This window comes from Oncorhynchus clarkii, chromosome 25 (genome assembly GCF_045791955.1).
Source record: "Oncorhynchus clarkii lewisi isolate Uvic-CL-2024 chromosome 25, UVic_Ocla_1.0, whole genome shotgun sequence".
In the NCBI taxonomy this organism is placed as follows: Eukaryota; Metazoa; Chordata; class Actinopteri; order Salmoniformes; family Salmonidae; genus Oncorhynchus; species Oncorhynchus clarkii.
The window spans coordinates 27,553,434-27,566,325 of record NC_092171.1 but is presented as its reverse complement, the minus strand read 5'-3'; the positions used below and the strand labels follow the sequence as shown (position 1 = coordinate 27,566,325).

Sequence of the window (12,892 nt, the reverse complement as noted above, 5' to 3'; positions counted from 1 at the left end):
GCTTGTACTTATACGCATGACAATAACCACACTGACAATAGTCTCGGAGTTCTACCAGACTGTTTGTACACACACACACAGGTAATCAAAGTTACTGTATATCCCTCATCACATGACCTTAATCACATTAAACATCTGAGACTTCCTTATGTCTTGGAAGCTCTGACTCCCCAGGGAAATTTTTCGCTGCTGCCAGTCTTGGCCCCACCCTTACAGGAAATGCCAGTGTGCTCAGCTATAATAACAATACAAATTACCTATACAAGTCTATGGATAGATGGTACAGCTCATCATATGGCTGTAACTCATTCACAAGCCTGATAGACCAGCATCTTGGGACTTGAGTCCCTTATTCTGTTTGGGCATTTGTGATGTGCCATTTTATCTGCATAATAGTGTGTTAGTCTTTAAGACTGACCTTTCAGCATCTGTGTAATTTATTTAACAATAATTGCATGATTCAGTCTCGTAAAGAGGTATGACTGAGTTCTGAAAAATTACCATATTTTTCATCAATCTCCAACAGATGGAAAAACGCCAGAAATCAAGGCAATGTTAAATATGTATTGTTTTAATTTACTGGAGTGTGTGGCTTGCTTTACCTTTCCACAAACAATGGAAATCATTTACAATAGTCAAACTTTACACATTTAAAAATATACATCTTTGTATTCACATCCATTTACAATATAATACATGTAGGCGTTATTACATCGTTGGTAGGATGTATGCTGTGATAATGAGTCTCTTTCAGAGCCATAAAGACTTATTTATTGCCATCCATTTTGTTTATTTGGCATCTTCTCAGTGGTTCACACTGTCCATCATCACTTTCTCAGTCTGTTGAGACCCCTGCTGTACCAGTCTTCTGCCATCCTCTATCTCTGAGGTTGGCACCACTTTGGCATGCGACTGTACCAAAGCTAAAGCCTGTGCACAGATGAGCTTCTGTCTCTGCCTGTACTAATGTTCTTTGGAGGTTCTGTGGTCTATTTTCTAATGGCACCCATTCCATTGAACGTCATCATACCAACATGTCACCTGCGAAAGGAGAAGGTGGATTAGAGCCAAGTTCACTCATGACTATCTAAAACGTCTAATCTGCTGGGTTCACTCATGACATACAGCTAGATATGCTGAACCATTTTCACAGTTTAGTATAACTACACAACTATATGACAAAACCCTATACCCTACATAAGCAATCACACACAGTAGCGATGTGTCACACACTCACAGTCCAAATAAACTCACATCAGAGTTAAGTCACACTCACCACTTCATCATCAGACTGTTCCTCCTCTTCCTCACTGTCCTCAGACTCACTGTCTGGCAGTTCTCTCAGCTCCTGAGCTGTCAGCTCATACAGTTCCCTTTCGATGGAGGTGTTCTGGCGTCCGTAGGTCAAGTGGTACGGCGTGTGACCGCCATAGGTCAGGCTGTTGACATTCGCCCCTTTACTGACCAGGAGCAGCACCAAGTCCAGGTTCTGTAGGTCAACAGCCAGGTGGAGAGGGCTGCGGCCATTGCACTGCTCCTGGAACACCAAGGGACAAACAAGTACCAAAAAAGTTAACGGAAAATACACATCATCTGGATGCTTTTTATTAAATATGCATGACATTATAGTCAAATGAGTGGACTTTTGTGAGGGTAGGGTTGAAGAAAGACTAAGCTGTTGCATGCATACCTGTGCATCGATGTCAGCTCCGAGATCAACAAGGCTCTCCACTAGCGAGAGGAAGCCATGGATAGAGACCAGATGCAAACAGTTCTGACCTGAAACAGAGAGCAGAGGAAGACCAATGGTCAGAGAAAAGGATAACACTTTACATTAAGCTGCCCTTATACCTGTGTAGTAACTGTAATTACTGCAGTTGTTAAACATTATTTAGTAATTGCTTAGTTTCAGTATGGCCACAGATTCCCTACCAGCTGAAACAAGTAACAGAAAATAGACTAGACCCTTCTTACCACTGTAGTTTGGTGTGGCCATAATGGCTGGGAGCTGGGTAGAGCAGCCCTGGGTCTGGGTGAGGACACTGAAGCAGGTGAGAGAGCCCTTCCTGCAGGCGATGTGAAGGGCTGTGTTGCCACTGTCGTCCACTAGCGTGGGGTCACAGCCAGCCTTCAGGAGACGCTCCACTATTTCAGCCTGCTCTGTGATCACAGCCAGGTGGAGAGGAGTCTATGGGGGAGGAGGGATTTGGTTAGGAACTGGAAGTATGGGTCTCACACAAAAAAACGTTATTGTAAGTGTGCATATACTTCACTCTCTTGTACATAACATACACATACACCTGGTATTCTACCTATGCATCTATTTGTGCAGGTTTTAGCTGTATTTACCTGTCTCTGGTGGTTATATTGATTGAGGAAAGGCTCATTGCATGACAGCTCTATCATCTTCATTGCACAGTCCTTGGCTTCATGGATAATGGCAAGGTGGAGAAGCCTGCATAGATTAAAAATAAGAAAAAAGGGATGTATTATTTAACTGCTCAGATTACTAAACAAAATAAATTAACATGAATATGACATGTAGGGGTTTAAAATGTTTAATGAGCAGCACTTTAACGGCAGCACTTCATGGACTTCACACTTTTTCCCCCTCAAGCTATTTCTACTAGTGGTGGCTTGACGCACTGGCGTACGTTGCAGCGCGTGGTTTCTGGCACGAGGCCTGGGACTTTCCCGGCTGGGGCAGAGTGTGAGCGCCGCCCATTTGACCCCCGGCCATAGTACATTCCGTTCTGATAGCCTTTTGTTTACGTACACAATGACCATAATAATCACTCTGACTGTAACTCCCCCCAATACCTTCCTTGTGCATTGTTTAGAGAGTGCTTTGCATGCAAATGCTAATAATACCTGTTGCACACTGGAAGACACCCACAATTGCGCAAAAATTACTCAACTACAAAAAATAAGCGTACATTTGTTTTTATATTGTCACATTCACCGGATAGGTGCAGTGAAATGTATTGTTTTACAGGGTATGCCATAGTAGTAAGGCGCCCCTGAAGCAAATTAGAGTTAAGTGCCTTGCTCAAGGGCACAACGATTGATTTTCACTTTGTCGGCTCGGTTATTTCAACCAGGACCCTTAGTCGAATTGCCCAACGAGCTGTCCGTTAGCTTACCTATGTAGCCTAAACATAACAATAACAATGCATTATTTATAGTAGACTTGGTGTAACTATCTTCTGACATGGAAAAAAACTTGAATGTCCACAGATGGTATTATAGTTTCTCAACGTACGTGTCTCCATCCTCTGAAATTTGTTCCTTCCACGGTTCATTGCCGCATTCGTCTCTCTGCGGTGGGAGACAATCCACACGAAGACGCTCGAGCTCACAGGCGACAACTTTATATTCCTCATCTTTGAGAGAGTCGAGGCCACTGTCCAGCCGCTCTTCATTGAAAGATTTAACTTTCCCATCCTTAGAATGTCGACCATCAGTTTTACAATCCATGTGGTTGAGGATTCTCGCTCTATGAAGGTCCATTTGACACTGGTTTATGTGTTGGTTGTAATTCAGAACTTTACATACACCAGCATTAAATTATAGTGGTGCCCGAGGGGGAGGAGTCAACACAGGGTGGGGGATTTCCAGGCGGATTGCACTGTCACATATTTAAATTCTGCATTATCATTATTGTGGCCGTTTATCCAACATGAAACGAACCCCCTTTAAAAAAAACAGATTAGGTTTGTGTCTACTTACAGTGCATCCAGAATGTATTCAGACCACTTGACTTTTTCCACATTTTATTATGTTACGTCCTTATTCTAAAATGGATTATTGTTTTTTTTATCTCCTCATAAATCTACACACAATACCCCATTATGACAAAGCAAAAACAGGTTTTAAAAAATGTTTGCATGTATTAAAAAAATAACTGAAATACCATTCACATAAGTATCCAGACCCTTTACTCAGTACTTTGTTGAAGCACCTCCTCTCTGCAGATCCTCTCAAGCCCTGTCAGGTTGGATGGGGAGCGTCGCTGCACAGCTATTTTCAGGTCTCCCCAGAGATGTTCGATTGGGTTCCAGTCCAGACTCTGGCTGGGCCACTCAAGGACATCCATAGACTTGTCCCGAAGCCACTCCTGCTTTGTCTTGGCTGTGTGCTCAGGGTCATTGTCCAGTCGGAAGGTGAACCTTCGCCCCCAGTCTGAGGTACTGAGTGATCTGGTGCAGGTTCTCTCTAAGGATCTCTCTGTACTTGGCTCTGTTCATCTTTACCTCAATCCTGACAAGTCTCCCAGTCCCTGAGGCTGAAAAACATCCCCACAGCATGATGCTGCCACCACCATGCTTCACCATAGGGATGGTGCCAGGTTTCCTCCAGACATGACACTTGGCATTCTGGCCAAATAGTTTAATCTTGGTCTCATCAGACCAGAGAATCTTCTTTCTCATGATCTGAGAGTCCTTTATGTGCCTTTAGGCAAACTCCAAGGAGGCTGTCATGTGCCTTTTACTGAAGACTGGCTTCCGTCTGGGCACTCTACCATAAAGGCCTGATTGGTGGAGTGCTGCAGAGAAGGTTGTTCTTCTGGAAGGTTCTCCCATCTCCACAGAGGAACTCTGGCGCTCTGCCAGAGTGACCATCGTGTTCTTTGTCACCTCCCTGACCAAGGCCATTCTCCCCTGATTGCTCAGTTTGGCGGGGCGGCCAGCTCTAGGAAGAGTCTTGGTGCTTCCAAACTTCTTCCATTTAAGAATGATGGAGGCCTCTGTGCTCTTGGGGACCTTCACTGCTGCAGACCTTTTTTGGTACCCTTCCCAGATCTGTCCCTCGACACAATCCTGTCTCTGCGCTCTATGGACAATTCCTTCGACCTCATGGCTTCGTCTTTGCTCTGACATGCACTGTCAACTATGGGACCTTAAATAGACAGGTGTGTGCCTTTTCAAATCATGTCCAATCATTTGAATTTACCACAGATGTGGACTCCAATCAAGTTGTAGAAACATCAAGGCTGATCAATGGAAACAGGATGTACTGGAGCTCAATTTTGAGTCTCATAGCAAAGGGTCTGAATACTTATGTAAATAAATATTTTAAATACATTTGCAAATGTTTTTCGCTTTGTCATTATGGGGTATTGTGTGAAGATTGATGAGGGAAAAAATGTTTTCTTCCATTTCAGAATAAGGCTGTAACGTAACAAAATGTGGAAGAAGGGAAGGGGTCTGAATAGTTTCCGAATACACTGTATTTATCCTTGATGCCAATCGACTATTGTTTAATGTGTGTGGTGTGAACAACACAGTGAAATCCAGGGGTCTTTCTATTTGCACAACACGGGAAGAAACTCAATCATACACATCAACTACCTCCATGTGTTACCAGACCACACTGACAGGAACATACACACTAGTGGTGGTAACCACTGTTTATCTGACCTTACTGACAGAACATGACTAATGACTGACACGTATGAAATGACCCAGCTGAACTTGAAAAAAAGACCAGTTTGTTGCCATTTTTAGTCTCTCTGTCTGTATGGGTGAACCATGATCTGATCAATAACCTGTATAGCAAGACAATTAATCATTTGACAAGGTCAATGGCAAGTATTACCTGAAGTGCAATAAAATAAATGTTTATTCCACTGTGGCACAAAACCGTATGATTAATCTGACTTTAATTCAAGTCTAGGTATGTAAGGTCATTACTTTTTTTGATCTCATGTTATGATAGTCCTTTTTTGACATGTTCTCTTTAGATGTTCTATGGAGTCACATGACTGAGTGGACCGGACGTGGTAGGAAACTCCTGGCACATTAAGTACTTTTTGAGGAACAACAACGTCTGTGCATGGAAAGATGGGAGACCGTGTTATTACACAACCCTGGGTTATCTGCACATAAACAGTAATATTGAGTGTGTGTGCAGAAAAGACACACATACAGGTTTCAGCCTGAGAATAGTTTAATTTTCACAACAAAGAGAACAGCAAATCTCCATTAACAATATTCTGCAAAAAATGTCTCATAACATTGGAATATAAACCTTTTTCACAACACTAGTGCTGCAGTTAGATTATGTCTGTTGGGTGGATAGGAGTTTCAGGGAAAACTCAACTTTAAAGCCCATAATCTGTATCTTACTGGGGGAAGGGAGGAGGACAGGGTGGAGGGAGGGCATGTATGGGAATCCCTAAAACTCCACAGGGCAGGAGTTTTGGAAACACAAACACTGAGCAATGGGCATGAGCAGACAAGAATGGACATGTCTATGTTACAGCCTTATTCTGACATGTCTACAGTAATAGTGACTCATAATTAATACTAGTGAATCACTGAATCAAAATGTAAATGTAAGTAAATGTAAGTGATGAGTGTTCTGCCTTGTCAAACAACCAGTCCAACCCAATGGAAAACAGTAGTGTGTGTTAATCAAATTGATGACATGTGCATTTTGTGTGCAACTTTGTCTTTACAGTTGGCATTTCGTTGTGACATCTTATCCAGGCAAGGTGACTATGAATCATGACTCCTTTCTTTAGATTCCTCCGGACTTCCCAGTGAGTTAATGAGTAAAGCATACCAGGTGAGGTGAGTCAGGTGAGTCAGGTGTGTGTGTGTGTGTGTGTGTGTGTGTGAGAGTGAGAGAGAGAAATAGAAAGATCATGCTCCTTCCCCATGGTTTAGCGAACATTTGAACAATGTGGGGAATGCAGTTTCCTTTCAGTTTCTTGTCCAGAGAAGATAAAGGGTTGGCAGATAGGATAACAGGCATATATATAGATCCTTCAGCTAAAATGACTCATTTATCTAAAAAGTAAATAATTTACAGTATCCTCTTTAAACTTCCTCAACATTGTCCTTGTTATATTGTGGCGTTTATTAGTGACATGTACAAGGTTGCAGATTTAATTGCAGGGTACAGTAAAATTCCTCTAACAGTGCAGGGCAAAAAGAGAAGTGAATTATAGTAAATGCATGGAAATAAGCCACAAAGTATTAGCATATAGGCTAGCTGAAAATAACACAATCTTTGTTCTCTGATGATATGCTGTGGTATGTTAATACTGTGACCAAACATTTTCATACCATTAGCCCTACTCAGACATGTAGGGAAATATAAGGGAATACTTTATTTTCTTATTTAAAGGCAGACTGAGAACGCCTGATTTGGATGCATTTCATGTCTTGGGATGAGAAGATATCACTATCTACACAACAGCAGTAGCCTACTGTTTCAAAGCCAATTTCCTGCAATCCTAGGCATTTTGACATTAGGCCTATGACCAGAGTGGATTTAAAAAATAAAATAAAAACACAGATCAGGTGTATTCAGTATGCTTTGAACATTAAATGAATACTCAAAATTGGACGACTTTGTTACTTTGCGATATTTGGGGGATGAAATTTAAAGTATAATAATATTTTTTGTGCATATTTTTAGGTGGTTTGACAGTTTTTTCTGACAGTAATGAAATTAGATCGGAAGACAGGCAAATACCAGAAACAGTGCGAAGGTTGGAAGCAGGGATTGATCCCTGTTGTCAGTTAGAAAGACCAAGGCTCTGCACAGGAAATATTAATGGTTAATGGCAGTGGGTAACCAAATCATACATTGCGGTCTCCTTGTCCATAGACTGCTTTCAAGATAAGGACACAAACATTTCGTATTTTGTAATTTGGGTGAACAATCTCTTTAAAATTGGGCTGGAAGAAACTCTTGCTTGCTCCCCAGGAGGGTTGGCCACCCCTGATCTATGTTTCCCAAGTGATGGGTGTTTGAAAATGTTCTTGTTATAACCATTCATTTCTCAAACCTTCAAGAAAAATCTAAGGAATATCAATATTCAGGTAGTTTAAGCCTACTAGTTGAAGATCCTTGTCATCACCGTACTCTACATAGACAACATATGACACGTTTTTGAGCTGCCTAGCATGTGCACAAAACTAAAATGGCAAAAATGATATTTGATTCCTGGAGCATTTCATACCATGTCTTTATTTGTATAACTTATTTGTTTTAAATCCATGAATGGCTGCACAAATACATTGCCTCATGTAATTAATTTTCAAAGACACAAGTAGGCACATGAGATTTAAAATATGTGATTACAATGGCAAAATTGTGAAGAAGTGGAATAATAATAATAACAAGCACAGTAATTACCCTATATTTTAGCCAATTGTTAAGAATCAAACGAAGTAAATAGAAACTAAATCTCCTAGACAAGATTACATAAATCTGCCCCTACACTCTTAACCAAATTATTTGTATTTTTATTGTCCCCACTCTAGAATCTAAATTACAATTTTGGGTTCACAATCTGTTTGAATTATTTTCATAATTACAATAAGGTCACCTAACCAAACTTCCCTGCTAAAACGTATTGTAGGTCTGTCTGATGCATTTTCGTTGTCACAGCCTAAATGCCAATCACCAAACGAGGGGACCAATGCAAATGTGGATGAAAGTTGGCATTAGTACAAGCTGTGTCAAAAGGCTGCATTCTGCAATAGGGACAGGCGTAAAAGCAACCTAATTTTGTTGAAAATATTGTACATTAAACACTATTTTTACAGTTTTATAAACTCAGCTGAGAACTTCTCGCTCTCCATTCAGCTCCACTCTCTTGTGGGGCGTTTATTTAAAATATGCATCCAATCCCCTTAATCCCTTACACTTTATTTTTATTTAACCTTTATTTAACTAAGCTATTCAGTTAAGAACAAATTCTTATTTACAACGACAAGAGAGACAACACTACATAGAGACCTAAAACAACAACATAGCAAGGCAGCAACACATGACAACACAGCATGGGTAGCAACACAACATGACAACAACATGTTAGCAACACAACATGGTAGCAGCACAACACATGGTACAAACATTATTGGGCACAGACAACAGCACAAAGGGCAAGAAGGTAGAGACAACAATACATCACGCAAAGCTACCACAACTGTCAGTAAAAGTATCCCCATGGCCTTGTCTTTGAATGAAGAGATTGAGATAAAAATGTCCAGTTTGATTGTTTGTTGCAGCTAGTTCCAGTCGCTACCTGCAGCGAACTGAAAAGACAAGCGACCCAGGGATGTGTGTGCTTTAGGGACCTTTAACAGAATGTGACTGGCAGAACGGGTGTTGTATGTGGAGGATGAGGGCTGCAGTAGATATCTCAGATAGGAGGGAGTGGGGCCTAAGTGGGTTTTATAAATACGCATCAACCATTGTTGCAACGGGTATGCAGAGATGACCAGTTTACAGAGGACATAACTAGACAAATCATATGCTTTAATCATATGCTTCAATGCGCCGCGGTTCACAGTGCTGTGGTAAGACAACACAATGATAGAGGTTCAGCTCGTGATGTTAAATTGCAGGCAGCTCTGTAAGAATCAGACATTCTGAAATATAGTGAAAAATCGAGTGTGTATGTAGTACCCATATGACAGCATATGGACACACTAATCACAAGAAACCAGAAGATGGCGACAGAGGACAACAAATAAAAAAGTATATACAGTTGTATGTAAAAGTTTGGGCACCCCTCTGAGGCTGCATAATAATTTACTCTGTCGTCACAGAAAATGATCACAGTGGCATGCCATTCATTTTCTAATAAAAGCTGAGTACTGGGGTATTGTCCAGACAAAGATTTTTAGTGTAGCAATATTAAGTTGTATGAAATTAAATCAGATGTGAAAAATAGGCTATGCAAAAATGTTGGCACCCTTGTCATTCTGTTGATTTGAATACCTGTAACTACTTAGCACTGATTAATTGGAACACACAATTGGTTTGGTGAGCTCATTAAGCCTTGAACAGTCAAAAGTAACAGTCGGTATCTGCAGTGCATCTCCTCCTCATGGACTGCACCAGATGGGCGGCAGGGTAGCCTAGTGGTTAGTGCGTTGGACTAGTAACCAGAAGGTTGCAAGTTCAAACCCCCGAGCTGTCGTTCTGCCCCTGAACAGGCAGTTAACCCACTGTTCCTAGGCCGTCATTGAAAATAAGAATTTGTTCTTAACTGACTTGCCTAAATAAAGGTTATTTTTTTGTTATAAAAAAAAATGTGCCAAACCGTGACTCGTCAGTGAAGAGCACTTTCTGCCAGTCCCGTCTGGTCCAGCGACAGTGGGTTTGTGCCCATAGGCAACGTTGTTGCTGGTGATGTCTTACAGGCCTACAAGCCCTCAGTCCAGCCTCTCTCAGCCTATTGTGGACAGTCTGAGCACTGATCGAGGGATTGTGCATTCCTGGTGTAACTCGGGCAGTTGTTGTTGCCATCCTGTACCTGTCCCGCAGGTGTGATGTTCGGATATACCGATCCTGTGCAGGTGTTGTTACACGTGGGCTGCCACTGCGAGGACGATCAGCTGTCTGTCCTGTCTCCCCGTAGCGCTGTCTTAGGCGTCTCACAGTACGGACATTGCAATTTATTGCCCTGGCCACATCTGCAGACCTCATGCCTCATTGCAGCATTCCTAAGGCATGTTCACACAGATGAGCAGGGAATCTTTCTTTTGGTGTTTTTCGGTCAGTAGAAAGGCCTCTTTTAGTGCCCTAAGTTTTCATAACTGTGACCTTAATTGCCTACCGTCTGTAAGCTGTTAGTGTCTTAACGACCGTTCCACAGGTGCATGTTCATTAATTGTTTATGGTTCATTGAACAAGCATGGGAAACAGTGTTTAAACCCTTTACAATGAAGATCTGTGAAGTTATTTGGATTTTTATGAATTATCTTTGAAAGACGGTCCTGAAAAAGGGGCGTTTCTTTTTTTGCTGAATTTAAATGACTACTGCCCCGTAGCACTCACTTCTGTCATCATGAAGTGCTTTGAGAGACAAGTCAAAGTCAAGTCATATCACCTCCACCTTACTGGTTACCCTAGACCTAATTCTGTTTGCATACTGCCCTAACAGGTCCACAGACGATGCAATCGCCATCACACTGCACAATCCCATCTGGACAAGAGGAACCTATGTAAGAATGCTGTTCATTGACTACAGCTCAGCATTCAACACCATAGTACCCTCTAAGCTAATCATCAAGCTGGAGGCCCTGGGCCTCAACCCCGCCCTATGCAATTGGGTCCCGGACTTTCTGACGAGCATACCCATGTGATGAAAGTTGAAACAAAGTCTCCACCTCGCTGACACTCAACACTGGGGCCCCACAATGGTGCGTGCTCAGCCCCCTCCTGTACTCCCTGTTCACCCACGACTGCGTGGCCATGCACGCCTCCAACTCAATCATCAAGTTTGCAGACGACACAACAGTAGTGGGCTTGATTACCAACAACAACGAGACAGCCTACAGGGAGGAGGTGAGGGCACTTGGAGTGTGTTGTCATGAAAACAACCTCTCTCTTAAAGTCAACAAAACAAAAGGAAAAGATCGTGGACTTCAGGAAACAGCAGAGGGAGCACCCCCCTATCCACATCGAAGGGACAACATTGGAGAAAGTGGAACGTTTTAAGTTGCTCTGTGTACACATCACTGACAATCTGAAATGGCCCACCCACACAAAAAGTGTGGTGAAGAAGGTGCAACGGCGCCTCTTAAACCCCAGGAGGCTGAAGAAATTTGTCTTGTCACCCAAAACCCAGACTAACTTCTACAGATCCATAATCGAGAGCATCCTGACGGGCTGTATCACAACCTGATACGGCAACTGCTCCCCCATCAACCGCAAGGCTCTCCAGAGGGTGGTGCAGTCTGCACAACGCATCACCGGGGGCAAACTACCTGTCCTCCATGACACCTACAGTGGGGCAAAAAAGTATTTAGTCAGCCACCAATTGTGCAAGTTCTCCCACTTAAAAAGATGAGGCATGTAATTTTCATCATAGGTACACTTCAACTATGACAGACAAAATTAGATTTTTTTTCTCCAGAAAATCACATTGTAGGATTTTTAATGAATGTATTTGCAAATTATGGTGGAAAATAAGTATTTGGTCACCTACAAACAAGCAAGATTTCTGGCTCTCACAGACCTGTAACTTCTTCTTTAAGAGGCTCCTCTGTCCTCCACTTGTTATCTGTATTAATGGCACCTGTTTGAACTTGTTATCAGTATAAAAGACACCTGTCCACAACCTCAAACAGTCACACTCCAAACTCCACTATGGCCAAAACCAAAGAACTGTCAAAGGACACCAGAAACTAAATTGTAGACCTGCACTAGGCTGGGAAGACTGAATCTGCAATAGGTAAGCAGCTTGGTTTGAAGAAATCAACTGTGGGAGCAATTATTAGGAAATGGAAGACATACAAGACCACTGATAATCTCAATCGATCTGGGGCTCCATGCAAGATCTCACCCTGTGGGGTCAAAATGATCACAAGAACGGTGAGCAAAAATCCCAGAACCACACGGGGAGACCTAGTGAATGACCTGCAGAGAGCTGGGACCAAAGTAACAAAGCCTACCATCAGTAACACACTACGCCGCCAGGGACTCAAATCCTGCAGTGCCAGACGTGTTCCCCTGCTTAAGCCAGTACATGTCCAGGCCCGCCTGAAGTTTGCTAGAGAGCATTTGGATGATCCAGAAGAAGATTGGGAGAATGTCATATGGTCAGATGAAACCAAAATATAACTTTTTGGTAAAAACTCAACTCGTCGTGTTTGGAGGACAAAGAATGCTGAGTTGCATCCAAATAACTCCATACCTACTGTGAAGCATGGGGGTGGAAACATCATGCTTTGGGGTTGTTTTTCTGTGAAGGGATCAGGACGACTGATCCGTGAAACGGAAAGAATGAATGGGGCCATGTATCGTGAGATTTGAGTGAAAACCTCCTTCCATCAGCAAGGGCATTGAAGATGAAACGTGGCTGGGTCTTTTGGCATGACAATGATCCCAAACACACCGCCCGAGCAACGAATGAGTGGCT

General features: G+C 42.3%; 1 protein-coding gene across 1 annotated transcript; it reads right to left on the bottom strand.

Moving 5' to 3' along the window:
* Positions 1-551: 551 nt before the first annotated feature.
* On the bottom strand, positions 552-3,574 carry LOC139383705 (nuclear factor of kappa light polypeptide gene enhancer in B-cells inhibitor, alpha b). The gene is made up of 6 exons (XM_071128259.1): positions 3,263-3,574; positions 2,350-2,455; positions 1,975-2,188; positions 1,691-1,779; positions 1,277-1,537; positions 552-1,041 (listed from the first exon to the last, which is right to left on the bottom strand). The coding sequence occupies exons 1-6, from the start codon at positions 3,508-3,510 to the stop codon at positions 997-999; spliced, it is 963 nt and encodes a 320-aa protein (XP_070984360.1). The 5' UTR covers positions 3,511-3,574; the 3' UTR covers positions 552-996.
* Between the last annotated feature and the right edge of the window lie 9,318 nt (positions 3,575-12,892).